The following is a 15,884-nucleotide window of genomic DNA, read 5'->3' as shown; positions in this document are numbered from 1 at the left end:
CACAGTGTTGTCATGATATCTGTCTACTACCCTTCCAGATTTGATTATAGGATTACTAACACAGGATTGTTGTTTCCTAAGAACAGGTTGCAGTTGGGCGTAAGCAACGTGTAACTGCCATCTAGTTATTTACATGGCATGTTCTGACATGACAGAGTTTCACAAGTTCAGCACTGCATGGAGAGTTATGTCACAGAGAGCAGGATAAAGTATGTAAGTATGAACAATTCTTCTTCAGGGGCCTCTGACTTCAAAGCTCCTCTGATTTTAACACACACATGTACACACACACACACACACACACACACACACACACACATGTGCACATGCACACACCGGATGTATCCTCCAGCTGTGGAGGCAGGCCTACAAAACCATCCCGAGGGAATGTTGTGGGGAGGAAAAAGGGGGTTTGAAGTCAAGCACAGAGGGATGAAGTTTCCCTTATCTGGTCATGCTGCTTTGTGCTTCTTTGTAAAATACTAAAACATTGTTAATAGGCCTATTAAAACACACACACGCGCGCATTCACACACAGACTCTAGTGGGGTGAGTCAGCTATTGTCTGACTCACCTAGACATGCACACACACAAACACTCAAAAAATAAAAACCACAATATGGCACTCTTTATTAACACTACTCTCAGGGAGGTGAAGCGAGTGAATGAAACAGAGGAAGCAAGAGAAGATCTCTGACAAGTGGTCAAGTACAAAGAACAAGAGAGTAAGTTTCCTGCAGCTGTTTTGGAGAGAGAGAGAGGAAGAGAGAGAGAGAGGGACGGAGCGAGGGAAGGAGGGAGGGTGTGAGGGAGGAGAAGGAAAAAAAGAAGCCAACTCATCTGACACAAACAGTGGGCCAAAGAAAGGGGAAGAGCAGGAGCAGCACTGTCCAGGACGAGTGGAAAATCAAAGTTGGAGAGGCTGAAGAGGAGTGTGAAGAAGACAAGTCAGGGAGAAAAGGATCCTGAGAGTCTGCACAAAGATTGGATTAAAAAAAAAAGTTTTAACCAGCCAAACAAAGGAGGAAAAAGGGGGTTGAAGCAGAGAGGGCCCCAACATTCAGAGAGGTATGGAACTTGTTAGCCTACCATAGCTGAACGGCTGCATTTCTGAGAGATCTGATGGAGTGATTGAGCTACTATTTCTGCTCTGTGTGTTCATTTGTTACTATATATTTCCTCCATGCAACGTGTGTGTGTTCAGTTATGTGTGACAGATGAAACGGGGACAGGGGGAGGAGTGAGTGAGTGTGCCAGAGTGTGTGCAGGATACAGGGGTGGAAGAGTTGGTTGGTTGGAGGCTTCAGATGGGTTCTTGTAACCCAAATTAGTTTCAGGTTTAGGTGGTTTTTGTAAAGTTTTTTTTTTTCAAGCAGTAAATCGAGAGTTTTACATACTGGAAGGTTTGGACTAATGAAAGTTACTGGATCTTTAGGAGACTTTTGAAAACTGACAGAACAAATTTCCTGTCTGACCTACCAGGAGATTATAAAAAGTCCAGAGGACCCATGGTGGAATTAGATCTGTGCTTGTAGGTGGTAAGTTATACAGCATACTCTCTGTTGTACTTGCAGGACAGTGAATTAATATGCAAAGTAATGTACATGATACATATTTTGCTTCTCACTTTCAACTGTTGTAGATGAAAGCAAGTTAGGAATATAGGGACGTGCCCAACAAATATCTGAGAGCCATTTTCAAATTGCTGTCAGGCAACTCCAGTTTATTTAATCTACATATTTTTTTAAGATTTCAGACTTAAGTTTTTTACATATTAAAAATCTGGGTCAATCCCACCCTCTCAGAGGACTTTTAAATTGATTATAAAAGCTTTGAGCCACATTTGGAAGGCCCATGTGGCCATCAGATTGATTCCAGTAGATAAACACCAATCGGCCACAACATCAAAACCGCTAATACTGTAGATGATCGGTGTGCGGGTGTACACCAGACATTCTCTTTCTCTTGCAGTGGTTATAAAAAGTATGAAATCACATTTGAGAGGCATGCAAGTGGATCACAGCTGAGCTGGTAGGATGGAGGCCAGAGTTAATATTTTCCTTTACAGGATAAATCTTTCATACAGTTCACACAAGTAAAACTCTGTGAAAAGGTTGGAGACTACTATGTAAAAGTTGCAGGAATGTGCCACATTTTTTGACATTAGGCAGGGACAGTGGAGCTCCCCACCTCCCCCACGTTCCTCTGAAAACTCTGACACAGCCATACCCCGAGGAGAGCCAGTCAGCGTGGGGACAGGAAGTTGAGGTCAAGGGTTAAAAGAGAGCTGATTAATTATTTTTTGACCTTCTGCAGATCTTGGGGTCGTGTTATCTTTGAGATGTCAGTGGCATAGATACAGCAGAAGCAGGCTGAGGAAGATTCAGACGGGGAGAGGCATAGCATTGTGCTCTTAGCAGAGCATGTGATGCCCCGTGAACAGCAGGATGTGGAGGAAAATCATTGAATCTAATTGTGTGTCTCACAGAGCCATGAGGAGAGATGGCTGCAGGGAGAAAAACAGGCAAGACATGAAGGCTCTTTCTGGGTAGAGATCAGCTACGGGTGCATCGAGGGTTTGAAAACACCAGAAGGCAAAACTTGAACGGCTGTGTGCTTAAATATTTAACTGGAAAAGTTTCTGATTCAGAAATGGAACCAAATGAGAAGAGTACTGTATGTAGATCACTAAATTTAGAGTGACGTGGAACATTTTAAGCATTTCAGTGACCTATTGACGTGGGCTTGTGTCTGTTGTGGATTTAAAAGCATTTGAGCGATGCAGGTGAGTGTGCAGGTGTTTGTTATTACAATAATAAAAGGGCAAGGCCACAGGCATGGGAAGAAATTAAGTGCGAATGATGGGATGTGTTGACCCTTAGCCCCTGCTTATTTTAGGGCAGCTCATGTTTCAAAGCTGGAAGCGCTGGGACGGGACAGTCCTTCCTCACTGATGTTGTCACGAGTTGTGAGACGCTGCCTCCATTTACTGTACGCCTCCTGGTTCAAATTTACTGTACGCGTCAACCTCCACCTCTATAATGGGTTTACAGAGCTGACACACGTTACATCTGCTGTGTATCTTCACATTAGTCCTGACAAGAAAGTAGGAGCGGCTGGCTAATAGCGCACCGCCCTCCTTGACCCACACGAGTTTATTTTACCGTTCCAAATCTGAATATTATTGTCCAATCAGTAGACTGAATATCATTGTCCAATCAGCAGCCTGAATATCATTGTCCAATCAGCTGCCCCTTGGGGCGATTTAAAGTCAGATTGAAAATCGCCCCAGACGCTCTCATAGACTTACATGTTAAGTTTGGTTTTTTTTTTAAAACTGTAGACCCTGCAATGCATTTCTATGGGCTCCGGGAGGACGTGCCCCAACGTGCTTTCGTCATACGCACTGATGAAGCCACGCGCTCCTCCGATGCGCGCAGCGCGTACGCCTCGCGTTCACGTTCAAGATCAACATGGCTAGCATTGCAGCTCAACGGAGCGACTCCGTCGTGTTCTTGCGGTGATTACTATTCTGTCGTCGGAGCAATCGAGATAAATTGGCTATCAACCAAATTTAAATATCAAGCAGGTGTCTTGATAGGCGGGGAACACCTACAGCCGCGGATTTTCACGGAGGTGATATGAGCGGAAAACGATGCTAAGTAGCTAACGCGCTGTTCTGCTAGCCTTGCCTTCTGATTCACCCGGATGGAAACACAGACACCGACATGCACCATCTGTCGGAGAGAGAAAACATGAAACATCGAAGGTGCATATGGACAGCTGCCTGAAACTTTTGTCTTTTGGAAGACTTAACATCGCCACGCAGTTGGATGAGAGCTACGTGATAGCTACGTGTTAGCTATGTGTTGTCACAACGATGAGGTGAGCAAGAGCCGCCATATTCTAGGCCGCTTTATTGACTATGCCAGATTCTGTGGCGTGTTTGAGCTAGCCTTGGAGGCAAGGATGAAATCGAGGGGTCCAGCAACCCCGGGATTTTTCGTGGACTGGTCGACTTAGTGGCGTCGCTAGACGAGTTGTTTGAGGAGCACTTAAAATGGCCTTGTTATAGTACTCTCTTAATGAATTTTAAATAGTTGTGGCATATGGCATAATTCTCTTAAGTGTGTTTCCATGGTTACTGTGATGACAACTGTATATATTTCATCATTCATCGAAACAGCTGCTGCACCTAAAATAAAACGTTGTCAGATGAAGACAGTGGGATTGTTGTGATACATTGTAAAGCAGGTCTTTTTTCACTTTCAGAGGTAGAAATGAGGCAAACTAGTAGATGGCAATGTATCTGTTGATGGCCACAGTGGAAGTGTTTCATTGCAGAACCAAAATAATTGTACTCAAGAAAGCATCATTAATGTTTGCAATCTTAACAAAACCAACTGAAACATGCACTGTTCAACTGTATGAAAAAATATTCTAACATCCTCTTATATCCACTTGTTCCATTAGTTAGTTGTTGAAGGGGCACGCGAGCTCATCTGACAGGACTGTAGGGTATGACAAAAAAAAAACACTTGTGTCAGAGGAAATGGCTTCCTAATGGACATGTGGTTCCTCACTGACTCCAGTGTGGGAAGAGATCTGGTCGTGGTTTAGTTCTAAATTTGATAATTGTCCACAATGTAGTTGGAGGAATGATCATGTGAGAAAGAAATCTGTAATCACTGTAGCTCCTCTTCTTCTCTAACTGGATAAAAAATGGTTGAGAACATCCGTCATTACCTATGTGTAGAAGCCGATTACAGGGAGGTCAGTGTGATACCGCCGTCTGAACTAATCATACATTCTTTACTCTCTCAGAGAACAGGATGTCGACCCTGCCATCGGAAAACAGCCCTGAAGATGCAAACAATCGCAGCTTCTGGATGGTAAGAATATGTGTGTGTGTGTGTGTGTGAGAGAGAAGGAGGTTCTGTCTTTGCCTGTTTGAATTCTGATGGGACAGGCAGATACACAAGATAGCTTTTCCCTCGCTCTCTCTCCAGTCTCAGTGACCTTCCAGTCAAAACAGTCTTATGAGTTTTGTCGTTGAGGCTACGTATCAGTGTAAACAAGGATGTGCTTTCATTTTTAAAAGTGAATAGTAACCATTGTACACTCTGAATTGCCTTTCTTGGGTTTAGCTTCTCTCAGAAAAGGTTTTTGTTACAGTCTTTGGCTCATTAGGTATCTGATTGTCTGTGTTTGCTTGACAAAGTAGTCTGCTCAGGGGTCACCTCTCTGGGGATGCGGGACATGTTTTTTCCATTTTCAGTGCTCTCTGCAGCATCATTGCTCTGCTACAGTTCTGCTGCTTGATGTTTTTATTTGTGGTGTCTTCTGCTGGATAAGGGAAGGTTTCAGAAACGGTCGACTTTCAGCTCCTACAGAGAGACATTTCATATTTTTTTAAACCTTACATTAATTTGGCAGATGGATTTGTCCAAGAGGACTTAAAGGGACAGTTTGACCTTTTTGGAAAATACATTTTCTTCCAGGACCAAGTTCAGACCCAATATTTTATTGACAAGGATACTGCAAACACAAGAGGTGATGACAACATAGATGGAATAAAGAGCAAAGATGAAAAGAAAAATGAATCAATGTCAAATACATAAGTGGCATAGTAAATAAATAATACATGCACATGTCGCTTTTCACAAATACACAGTAAATGCGTCAATGAATTGTAAGAAATGTCTGTGGCTTTTTATTTTATTCCCACTGGCTGTTTTAAATGGGCTGGATTGTGACCGCTCCAGTTCAGCAGCAGAGACAAACATCATCCTATCAGACTTTTCCATTTTGTGAATCACTGTGTGCTCTGTTTACAAGACACGTCTCTGGTTTGCCACCATGTTTTAAAGCTGTAAACACTTCCAACATTCAAAGGGCCTGACCATCTCATTTGAGTGTGCTGCTGCTTTAATATTGGCTTTGTCTCCCGTTGGCCTCGATGGGCTGCCCCACTTTCATCTCTCCCCTCCTGTAATTTTGGCAGCCTCCTGCTGTGTTGGATGTGTTTCCAGGCCTGTTCCTGTCTGTGTCATCCCACCGCCATGCTCAAGGGCTGTCTGTCATTATACTGCGAAGTTGAGCTCTTCTGTTTAGTATTTGCAAAGTCAGTCAAGAGGGTTGCAATTACAGTGCATTCTGTAGAGTATACAAGTGTGTTATTCAAACTAATAGAGACACACTGCACATGCTGCTGTGACACTTCAGACTCAGTCTCTGGTCCCATATTTAACACCATCAGTGTCCCCTCTGCTCTGTGATCACTGTCGAGGCTCTGCACGGTCAGACTCTCATGTCGTGTCCTTGTTCGGTTCCTCTGAACTGATCCTTTTAGCTGCTTTCAAGTATAAAGCAAAAGATGGCTGTGTTGTTTAATCTGCAGCAGACTGTGTGAAGGCTTGACTGGACTGATTAGTCTCTGCATCTTATAAAGACAAACAATTCTGTCAGGGCTTCTCTGAATCTGTTGTTTAATGCTGCACATTATCTCATAAAATGGGCATGTTTTGTTAAAAACACTTCGGAAGGAGATTAATGTAAAATTCAATATAAAAAGTTTACTTCTTCTATTAATACTAGAGCTGCTGCTTACTGCCACCGCATACTGTTACTACTGTTACTGCTGCTAATACTACTACAATTCTTTTGCTGTAAACCTTAATAACTTCTGCTGATGCTTCAACTTCAACTTCATTGTCTCCACAGGGAAATTTGTCTCACAGCCAACTCAAACACAGAAAACAGACTAAACATAAAACATTGAACATATGGAAAAATATGTTAAAAAAAGAAGAAAAAGGCAAAGCCTCCACACAGTCTCGCATAAAACAGTGTACATCAGTGTTGGTACAACATAAAATCTGAAGTACATCCCACTGTCATCATCCTGACTATGATTAACACAAGATCACCCACCAGTTTTATATGGAAAACTGATCCTCGGCTGACTCATCCTGACAATTTAACAGTTTAATGGCATTACAGATAAAACAACTTTCTTCTTGTGGTTCTCAGCACTTTTCCTATGCACCAACAAACTTTATAGCCTGGATACGGTCAGTTGTATTTGTGAAATGTGACTTTTCAGCTGAAGGCTGCGGCCATTTTCTTCGATGCTGCATTTTGTTGCTTGGACAGATTCTCTGGTAGCGGATTTGCATCTGCCTCAGAGATTGGCCAACCGAGTCTCTGTGCCGCTGGCCTCAAACTGGATTCCTCATCTGTTTCTGTTTAATTCTCAGACGAGTGAGGAGATTCAGAGCAAACCACAACACAGGCAGAAAGAAAGAAAGTAAGGAAGGAGGAGAGAGGGAGAAACAGAGGGGGCACTGATGAGAAGTACCCCCCAGTTGATTCTGATTAAGGCAAAAGGAAACTACAGCTTCATTAAAAGCACAATGAGTGCTGTGATTGTGCTTTCTTTGAAGGCTGTGTAAATATAAATCACTTTTACAGTCTGGGTGCATGTTGTTGTACACGATGTATTATTTTTTTAACCACCTTAAAATATGTGGTGACCAGTTGACACTTTAAGCCAGTGCAATGAAGAGACAAAATATGTCCCAAGAAGTGTGAAAGCATAAGAATAGAAGAAATAATTGAACCTTAAACGATGCAGTGACAATATGGCGAAATATTATCTACAGCTAAAATCTGAATAACATAAGAAAATGATATGTATAAAGGAATTAAGTATGACTTTGTATTCTGTTGGAGATGTCCCAACCTGCCTACCTGTAGCAGAAAACATTCTGCACATTAGTCTTACAATTGCTGCTGGCACCACCAACATGTTTCAGTGTACAAAGACTTAACTGACTGACTTTTCCAATGCACTTGGATTTAATGAACCACTAATTAAGAGTCCCATTAGGATCGAGGAGCTTTCAATTAGTGGTAAAATACAAAGATTCAGGTCTGCGATAGAATACTCTGACAAACACACTGTCGCTGTGGGAAGCAAAGGTCTGCTCACAACTGAGAATGAGCAGTTGTTACACTGCAGAATGAAATATCATCTTACAGAAAATCTGCCAAAGAAGAAGAAAAAGCAAAGTACGAGCATTGTATCTCAAAATCAAAAAGCACCAAGAAACTGAGGAGGAGCCGTGCACTGGGTGCTGTGTGTAATGTGTTTAGTGCATGTGAAAAGCATGCAGACAGTAATAGCATCAGTTATGAGGCAGACATGCAATACGCTGGTGTAACAAATAACATTAATGGCGGCGTTTAGCTTTCCTGCTAAGCCGTATCAGGGAGCCAGCGTGCACGACACGACGCCAGCAGCTGGAGTTCCACTGCTGATTTGTTTGACAGGTGAAAAATGTCCGCCATGAGAAAGTCCTGCTCTGTTTTGTAATTTTTATGGTCTTTACAATAAGTGCACCGCCTCAGATGATTTAACACCACATGACAGCGTATATCGCGTCGAGACACTTTCAGCCAGCTGTCTAAATGTGTCAGTGACTAACAGATAGAGTCTGACAGAAAGTGAAAAAGAGAGTAGGAGTGAGTGCTGAGCAGGAGCTGACGGTGGCTGCCAGGAAAATTGCAGAGAGATTTCCAAATTCCACATCCACAAACAACACACTTGCTTCAGATATGTTATTACACTCAGGGCCTTGCCTCTGCTGCCCTCTCGTCCTCCCTCTCCGTCTGGCTTTTTATGGCCAGCCCTCATCCTCGTGTCCGCCGACCACACCCCACACTGCTGCCGACATCACCGACATTACCGCAGGAAACTTAACGCCAGTCAAGTTTCACTTGTGGCACGTGGGGGTTGACCTTAGATGGCTGCAGCACTGAGGGTGCAAGCTGGACCTTGTTATGACGAACTGACCAGGGAATGTGGTACAGACCAGCAGAGACTGTTTAATGTGGAACAGGTAGCTGCTCTTATAGTAGAAGTAGAAAAGGTAGTAGTTGTAGTATTAGTCATATGGTACATTCCATTCAGCCGCTCCTGATCCAGTTTGTGGTTTTGTGCCTGCTGGCTAACTGACACAACTTGCTGGGACACAGAAATGGAACAGAGCTGTCACTAGAGAAACAGGTCAACGGGCCAGCAGCTGGTTAGCTTAGCTTAGCATCAAGACTTAGTGTACAGATGTGAGAGTGGCATCAATCCTCTCATCTGTTACTGAAGAATCATAATTACAGGAAAGCCAAACCAGTAAAACGTTAAGAAAAAAAAAAATCATCTTTGAAATCATTTGTTTTCATTTGCACATGGCACAAAACAATAATCTTTTATTTTGGTTTCTGTCTGTATTTCTTATTCTGTCTGTCTCATTTTGGTTGCTCTTTGTAAAGCACACCATTGCTTTGCAATGCACAACAGTAAAGAGCAGAAGACACATGCTGGGTTGAAGCATTTTAGTGTTGAGTTTTAGTTTGTAAATTAGTTTTGTCTAATTCAGTTTATGGTCTACATGCTGCTTCCAGCCTGCCAGGACTAAACTGTGAGCAGATGTACTATTTTGTATTCTCTGGCACTGAAATGCTGAAACTGAAAAGAAAAGAAACCAGTACTGAATACTGGCAAAAATCTTGTCGCTTCTGGCTTTTTCAAAGCAAAGAAAAAGAAAAAATAGAAAAGAAAAAAAAAATTGTTACTGGGAATTAGGGTGAGGGTTTAAAGCACCAAGTCCACTGAACCTCCCTCCTCCCATTGTTTATATAGTGTGAACAGTAGATCTTCCTCTCTCTTTGTGTCCTGGCAGCCTGGGAACTATCAGCGCACTGTGAAGCGAACAGAAGATGCCTTCCAGGCCTGTAATGACATAGTGGCCTGTTTCCAAGAGAGAGCTCGGGTGGAGAGGCAGTACGCCCAGCAGCTCAGTGAATGGAGCAACAAGTGGAAGCCAGTAGTGGACTCCAGTAAGTACAGTAGCTGCCAGTCCAGCTAATACTCTCTGAAACATGATGAACATGTAAATAATGAGAATAAAGTTTACTTTCTGTAATAAGAGATATTTTAATTTCCTGTTCTTTCTAATTAGAGGCTGGTCGTCAGTATTTTTTCTAAAATGCGAAGGGAAATTTCTAAATGTTATTCCTCCTCCTCCTCCTCCTCCTCAGGTCCTCTGTATGGATCTCTTCTGAAGGCTTGGCAGTGCTTTTTGTCCTCTGCAGACCGGCTAGCCTCCTTACACGCCTCCATCTGTCGCTCCCTGGTGTCGGAGGATGGAGACCGGGTCAGGACCTGGCAGAAGGACACCTTCCACAAGAAGTTGTTTGGAGGCTTCAAGGAGTCCCAGGACATCGAGACGGGCTTCGCACGTGCCCAGAAGCCGTGGGCCAAGCGACTTAAAAAGGTCTGATTTTTGTTTTGCTTTGCCTTTGATTGTCTGCCACGTGTTCTGTTTTGTGTGAACTCCTGTTATAAAATAAGCGATTGTGATATTGGGATCGGTGTACATGAATAGGATTGTGAGACTTTGTGCTTTGAGGATTAAACTGGATGCCACCTGAAATAAAGTACCGAACCCGCTCCCGACCCATATTTAGGCTGCTGCGTGGTAAGGGGTTTTAAAATTAAAACTAAACACCATGTTCTTTCCCACAACTCCCCAGTTCACAGTAATTCATTCCACATATCCACCCAGTGCATCCACAGTCTTCTGCTGTAGTCATGGCATTTTGTTGTTTGTTTTTTGGAGCATTTCTCCGTCACATTTTCACCATCCAGCCCAGAACTTCAGTGACCTGAACAGGGACCTTTAAGCAGAGACCCACTTCTCAACACTCTCTCTTTGCTTTTTAAAAGCAGTGAGCCACTTCAGTCTGTGCTGTGATCTGAGAGCAGCTCAGGACAAGATGACATCCATCACAAGCTGAATTACACATCTGCATCCAAAATGCACACGAGTGCCTCAGGGAATCAATACATCAAGAATACTAACAGTGACTGTAACATCACAAATGGGCTCTCATTAGGTAAATGGCTTCAGTTCAAGGTCTATATTTATTCCACAGGTACCAGATGCATTTGTATTTAGGAATCATCTCAGTTTTCAAAATTAGCTTCAGTTTGAAGCACTTTTGAGTGGCTGTTGTGGTTGTTGGAGTTCATCTGAAAACTGTTTGTCCAGAATTTTCCTTCTATATCCACTATTATTTACTCGATGGTAAAGGTGTGTTTTGGTTCGTCCACAGCTGGATAAAACCAGGAGGGCATATCATAAGGTGAGCCGTAAGGAGCAGGCAGCCAGGGACAGAGAGGCACACGCTCAGGGAAATCCAGATGTTGCCATCGACAAACAAAAGAAGATCCAGGAGGAGAGAGAGCTGGCTCAGCAGGAGGCCGAGAAGGTACGGAACACACTGGTTCGAGCTCTCACTGGGGTTTGATTTGTTTTGCTTGCTTTTTGAGGCAGTGTTTTTGTTGAGCGGGCCTGCTGTTTGTTTGTATCTGGCACAAACACTTTTCCTGCTGCCTGATTCAAATTATTCCACCGATCGACATTTGGTGGCGCCAATAAACCAAGCAATGTCAACAAAGGCAGGAAAGAACAGGACAGCTAATGATCACACATGGCTGTAAACTTGGCAGGTTTCAAAACACTGTGAAATTTGGCTCTGCAAATGTTTTATGAAGAAAAAAAAATCACTTTGAATTTTATTTAATTATTATACACACTCTGTGTTCACTTTAATGGACTGCACCACACTGTCTGTGAGCAGTGTGTCAAAGTGTGGCTAAATACATATACATTTTTACAGGTTCGTGCCCGCTACGAGAAAGTCCTGGAGGAGGTGAACCGCTACGCTCCTCGCTACATGGAGGAGATGGAGTCCACCTTTGACCAATCGCAGGACGAAGAGAGGAAGAGGATTGTCTTCCTCAAACAGGCCTTCCTGTCCATCCACAAACATCTGGACATTACCAACGATGAGAGGTGAACCACAGTGCTTTGTGCGTTGGTGTCAAAACAAAACAAAACAAAACAAAACAAAACAAAACAAAACAAAACAGAAGAATTCCTTAAACACCTTCAGTCAGTGTGTGTGTGGTTAAACAGGTGGAACAGTGGTTTCCTCAGCTTGTGTCTTTCTGTGTATTTAGAGTTAAATGTGTTAAAATCAATAATTCGACTTAATTTATCCCTAATTAAAAGTCGTTCCACTACATATTAGCACATGAGTGTTTCTCAGTGACTCACTTCTACTCTAATAAAGAAAATAATAGCTAAGACAGCAACTTAATTACTTTATAAAATCTGCAGGAACCACAGGGGGATACTGGGTAGATGAGAGAAATTATATACTCTATTAATCTGCTTAATTTTTGGGGAACACTTCACACAAAATGCTCCGGATGGCAGTGTTAGCAGATTAGGTGCCAATTATAAGCTTAAATAAGCTTTTATTCCAGTATAATCATCAAAGAAACACCAGTAAGTTAAAATGAATACCGTGCTATAAACTGTCCAGATGTCACATTAAGTATACAACATCCTGCTCACTGTGTTCATGTATAATTGTTATAACATAACGTAACTTTGAAAACATTTAGATCAGAGGCAGAAACGTGTTAAATGTATTCTGCAGGATCAGTGTACGTCTGTGTTTGACCACAGAGGAGAAATAGCTTCTTAAAGCGAGTGCTTAGGAAAGGTTGCCATTCCTTTTGAAATGATTATTGGATAACAAAAGTCGAATTTTGGTTTCTCTTATTCATTCACTGCTTGTCATTTAGTGTGAGAGCTGTGTACAATGAGCTCCACAACACACTGATGGCCATCGATGAGCAAGAAGACCTTCGCTGGTGGAAGAACACCCACGGGCCTGGCATGCCCACCGACTGGCCTCACTTCCAGGTTTTTGTTGTTGTTGTTGTTCACCATTTCTGAAACACAAAGTGGTGTGAAGTTTAATTTTTCACTTTCTATTTATTGGTGTGCTTTATTCCATCGGTTTTCAGGAATGGACGCCTGAAAAGAAAGACAAAAAAGGGAAGAAGGAGGTGGAGAAGAAAGGAACAATAGAGAGGAGGTGAGTAGAGACTGTAATATAGATTTATCCCAGAGGAAGTTGTTATGCAGGGATTTCTGTTTTCACACCAATGTGATGCTGTGTAGCTGTTGTGTTTTGCTGATCAAACATCCATCTCTTCTGTTTGTCTCTATCGCTTTTTCTTCGTCTAGTGTGATGATTGGAGGAGTGAGAGTAAGAGCTCTGTATGATTATGTTGGCCAGGAGACAGATGAGCTGTCCTTTAAAGCAGGTAAACACAACTTCAAACACACAACTTACTCAGCTACACTGCAGAAATATGTGCAGCATAGTGTGTATATTACTGTATGAAAGTTTTAAATTGTCTAATCATCGTCTGTTACGTTTTCACGTGATTCTTATTATTTAAACTGCAACTGTTTTGCTAAAATCAATCAGTGGCTGAAGTAATTTTTAGAGAAGCAAAACTTCACAGGTCTCGACTTCTCAAACGTGAATATTTGATAGTTTTCTTAATTCTCACTAATTTAAATATCTGAGTTTTGAATCGCTGGTCGGATAAAATGAATAATTTGAAGATAGAAGAAATTTTTCACTTTTGTGTAGCATTTTATAGACCAGCCGAGTAATGAGTTAATCGTAAAGATAATGTCCTGTTTGAAAGAAATGTTTTGAATTTTAATTATAAGAAGACTGAAATGTCTGTTGCTCACTGCAGGTGAGGAGTTTTTGAAGACTGAGGATGAGGATGATCAGGGCTGGTGTCGGGGGATGAAGGACGGAGGGTGGGAGGGGCTTTACCCAGCCAACTACGTGGAGGTAGTGTAGTTATCACATGTAGACCTGCGAATAAAAGATCGTTGTGCATCACATGCTTCATTTCACTGTGGATTTCACAGCCTGGTTACATTTCTAAAGGGTCAGAGAAGAAAACCAATGCTGTAAACAACAACACCAAGTAGCTGTTAGCCAAAGACGTGGTCAGCGATGAGAGGGTGATCGCACTTAGGTGGATACTTTAGCATATTTTTAAAAAACTGCCCAGGTTGTCTAATCTCTCGAAGGATTTTGACAAATGTTGTAATATACAGAGTAAGCATAGACCACCTGTATTGAAGCCATATGATAAGCAATGCTTTAATGTAAAGAAAAAAAGGTAAATATGCTGGACTCTAAAGGTACATGATGTAACCAACCATCTGGTGCTGAAATAACAGAACGGATATTTTCTTTGAGCTGTTTTTTTTTTTTTTTGCACCTCAACACATTTCAATCAAAAATGCTTACAAAGCCTCACAACATATGAAGAAAGTGATGCTAATACTGTGATTAGAATTAGTCTGAAGCAGCCGTACAAATGGAATCAGCTCGATGGATGTAGTTAGCTACGTGACCTGTATTTCTCTTTTCTTTTTGTGGTTTAAAGGAACAGGCTGAAAATCTGAGGAATGCTGGTTGTGTGCTGTCCAACCTTCAGATAGATTAAAAAAACAAAAAAAAAAGATGGGTATCTATTTTATCTCTGTAAAGTACTGGGGGTACGGGGGTGGGTGGGTGGGGGGGCTGCTAGCCCAGATGCATCTGCACACGTTCCAGGAACTCCAGCGCTGTCTCAGTTTGTGTTCTCCTTCCTTAAATATAATAATATAATCAATATTACCAGTGGATCACTTCTTGTATGTGGAAGGGGTGAAAGGGGTTGATCAGCAAACCCAGAGAGGATCCTCACACAGCTCTGTGGAGCTTTATGGGGGATTTCATTGTTGTTGTTTTTGTTTCCTGTCCTGCAGCTATTGTTTTGGTTCGCTCTCACTGCTCTCACAGCCTCGATTTTTGGCTGCATCAAGCAGCTGTTTTCATCAAAGAAAAAAGCTCTATAAATCCCACTGTACACTGCCTGCTCAGCAGCACACAGCAGAGAGGCGCAGTGAGCGCCTAGCTGGTGAATACAGTGGAGCATTTAGCAGCAGAAGAGCCACATATTTCCCTCGAGAGACAGCGGAGAGCAAAAACAGAGCTAAAAAGAGAGTAAATATTGGACTTACGTTTATCAGGTGGCCAGAAACCTGACTCCAAATGAATGTCTGTTGGATGTGTAAACATATGGTGGCCCCTAAGGACAAAACTCAAACAAAAACAGGAGCATAAACATTTAGGAAACATGGTCTAAATCCAAAAATGTTAGACTGTAAAACACATGAAAGGAAAGACACAAGATAAAGTTCCTCCAACTGAAAAAATTTATAATTAACTCTATTATAAATATATTCTTCTTTTTTCTGTTTCTTGTTTTTGTATTTCCCATAATGTTTGTGTTTTGTTTTTGCTCTACAGTTTGTAGCATTTTTCTTAGTGATTGTGTTTTTGCTTTTTGCATGTGTTTTAACCTCGAGGGCCACCATAGTTTTAAATACAGGTGACGACATTTATATTTATTTATGCTGCATTGCACGCATTAACTATGGAGAAAGACTGAAACATTGGCTCCTTGAGTGGCCGTTGTATAATCACAACAATGCACTCTGAGGTACTGATACTGAGAATAAGAAACTTGGCAGAGGAAACAGTGCCCCACTTTAAATCAGCTTTCTTCGCCTCCACTTAATTATTTGTTGTGCTGGGACACCTCATCGTACATTATCACTTACGTAATGTGTAAATAAGTCAGCTTTGGAGTTCCTGGAAGGCACATGTTGGAGTGGCTGAGGCTTTAGGAGGAAGAGTGGGTTGTTCATTAATTGGAGGGCTGATGGTTCAGTCCTTGGCTTCCTCTGTCCACACTAAACCTCACGCTCCTGTTGCCCTGACACATCAGCGTGTCAGAATGGATGAACGGGAAGCAAATTGTAAAACTCTTTGTCTTCTAATGCAGAAAACAGCCATCCCTTCATCCATTTTTCAGTTCTGAT

The 15,884-nt window shown here is 42.1% G+C and overlaps 1 protein-coding gene across 3 annotated transcripts; it reads left to right on the top strand.

Moving 5' to 3' along the window:
- The first annotated feature begins 95 nt into the window (after nucleotides 1-95).
- On the top strand, nucleotides 96-13,931 carry si:ch211-51c14.1 (protein kinase C and casein kinase substrate in neurons protein 3). 3 transcript variants are annotated; one of them, XM_041062044.1, is made up of 10 exons: nucleotides 96-213; nucleotides 4,825-4,892; nucleotides 9,741-9,897; nucleotides 10,099-10,334; nucleotides 11,176-11,331; nucleotides 11,743-11,918; nucleotides 12,719-12,839; nucleotides 12,944-13,014; nucleotides 13,167-13,246; nucleotides 13,694-13,931. In XM_041062044.1, exons 2-10 carry the CDS (start codon nucleotides 4,833-4,835, stop codon nucleotides 13,801-13,803), a joined length of 1,167 nt encoding a protein of 388 aa, XP_040917978.1. In that variant the 5' UTR covers nucleotides 96-213; nucleotides 4,825-4,832; the 3' UTR covers nucleotides 13,804-13,931. The 3 variants fall into 3 exon arrangements, with proteins under 3 accessions (XP_040917978.1, XP_040917976.1, XP_040917977.1); XM_041062042.1 differs by lacking the exon at nucleotides 96-213 and adding an exon at nucleotides 818-1,068; XM_041062043.1 differs by lacking the exon at nucleotides 96-213 and adding an exon at nucleotides 1,298-1,538.
- The last annotated feature ends 1,953 nt before the right edge of the window (nucleotides 13,932-15,884 follow it).

Source organism: Toxotes jaculatrix, chromosome 18 (genome assembly GCF_017976425.1).
Source record: "Toxotes jaculatrix isolate fToxJac2 chromosome 18, fToxJac2.pri, whole genome shotgun sequence".
NCBI lineage: Eukaryota > Metazoa > Chordata > Actinopteri > Toxotidae > Toxotes > Toxotes jaculatrix.
The sequence above is the reverse complement of the archived record's forward strand: the minus strand, read 5'-3'. Positions and strand labels throughout refer to the sequence as shown.

Bases quoted from the DNA above. Each gene is read 5' to 3' on its own strand.
- si:ch211-51c14.1 (XM_041062044.1), top strand. From the start codon at position 4,833: ATGTCGACCCTGCCATCGGAAAACAGCCCTGAAGATGCAAACAATCGC. The intron at 11,919-12,718 runs GTGAACCACAGT...CTTGTCATTTAG, and splicing joins GACATTACCAACGATGAGAG to TGTGAGAGCTGTGTACAATG. The intron at 12,840-12,943 runs GTTTTTGTTGTT...ATCGGTTTTCAG, and splicing joins CCGACTGGCCTCACTTCCAG to GAATGGACGCCTGAAAAGAA.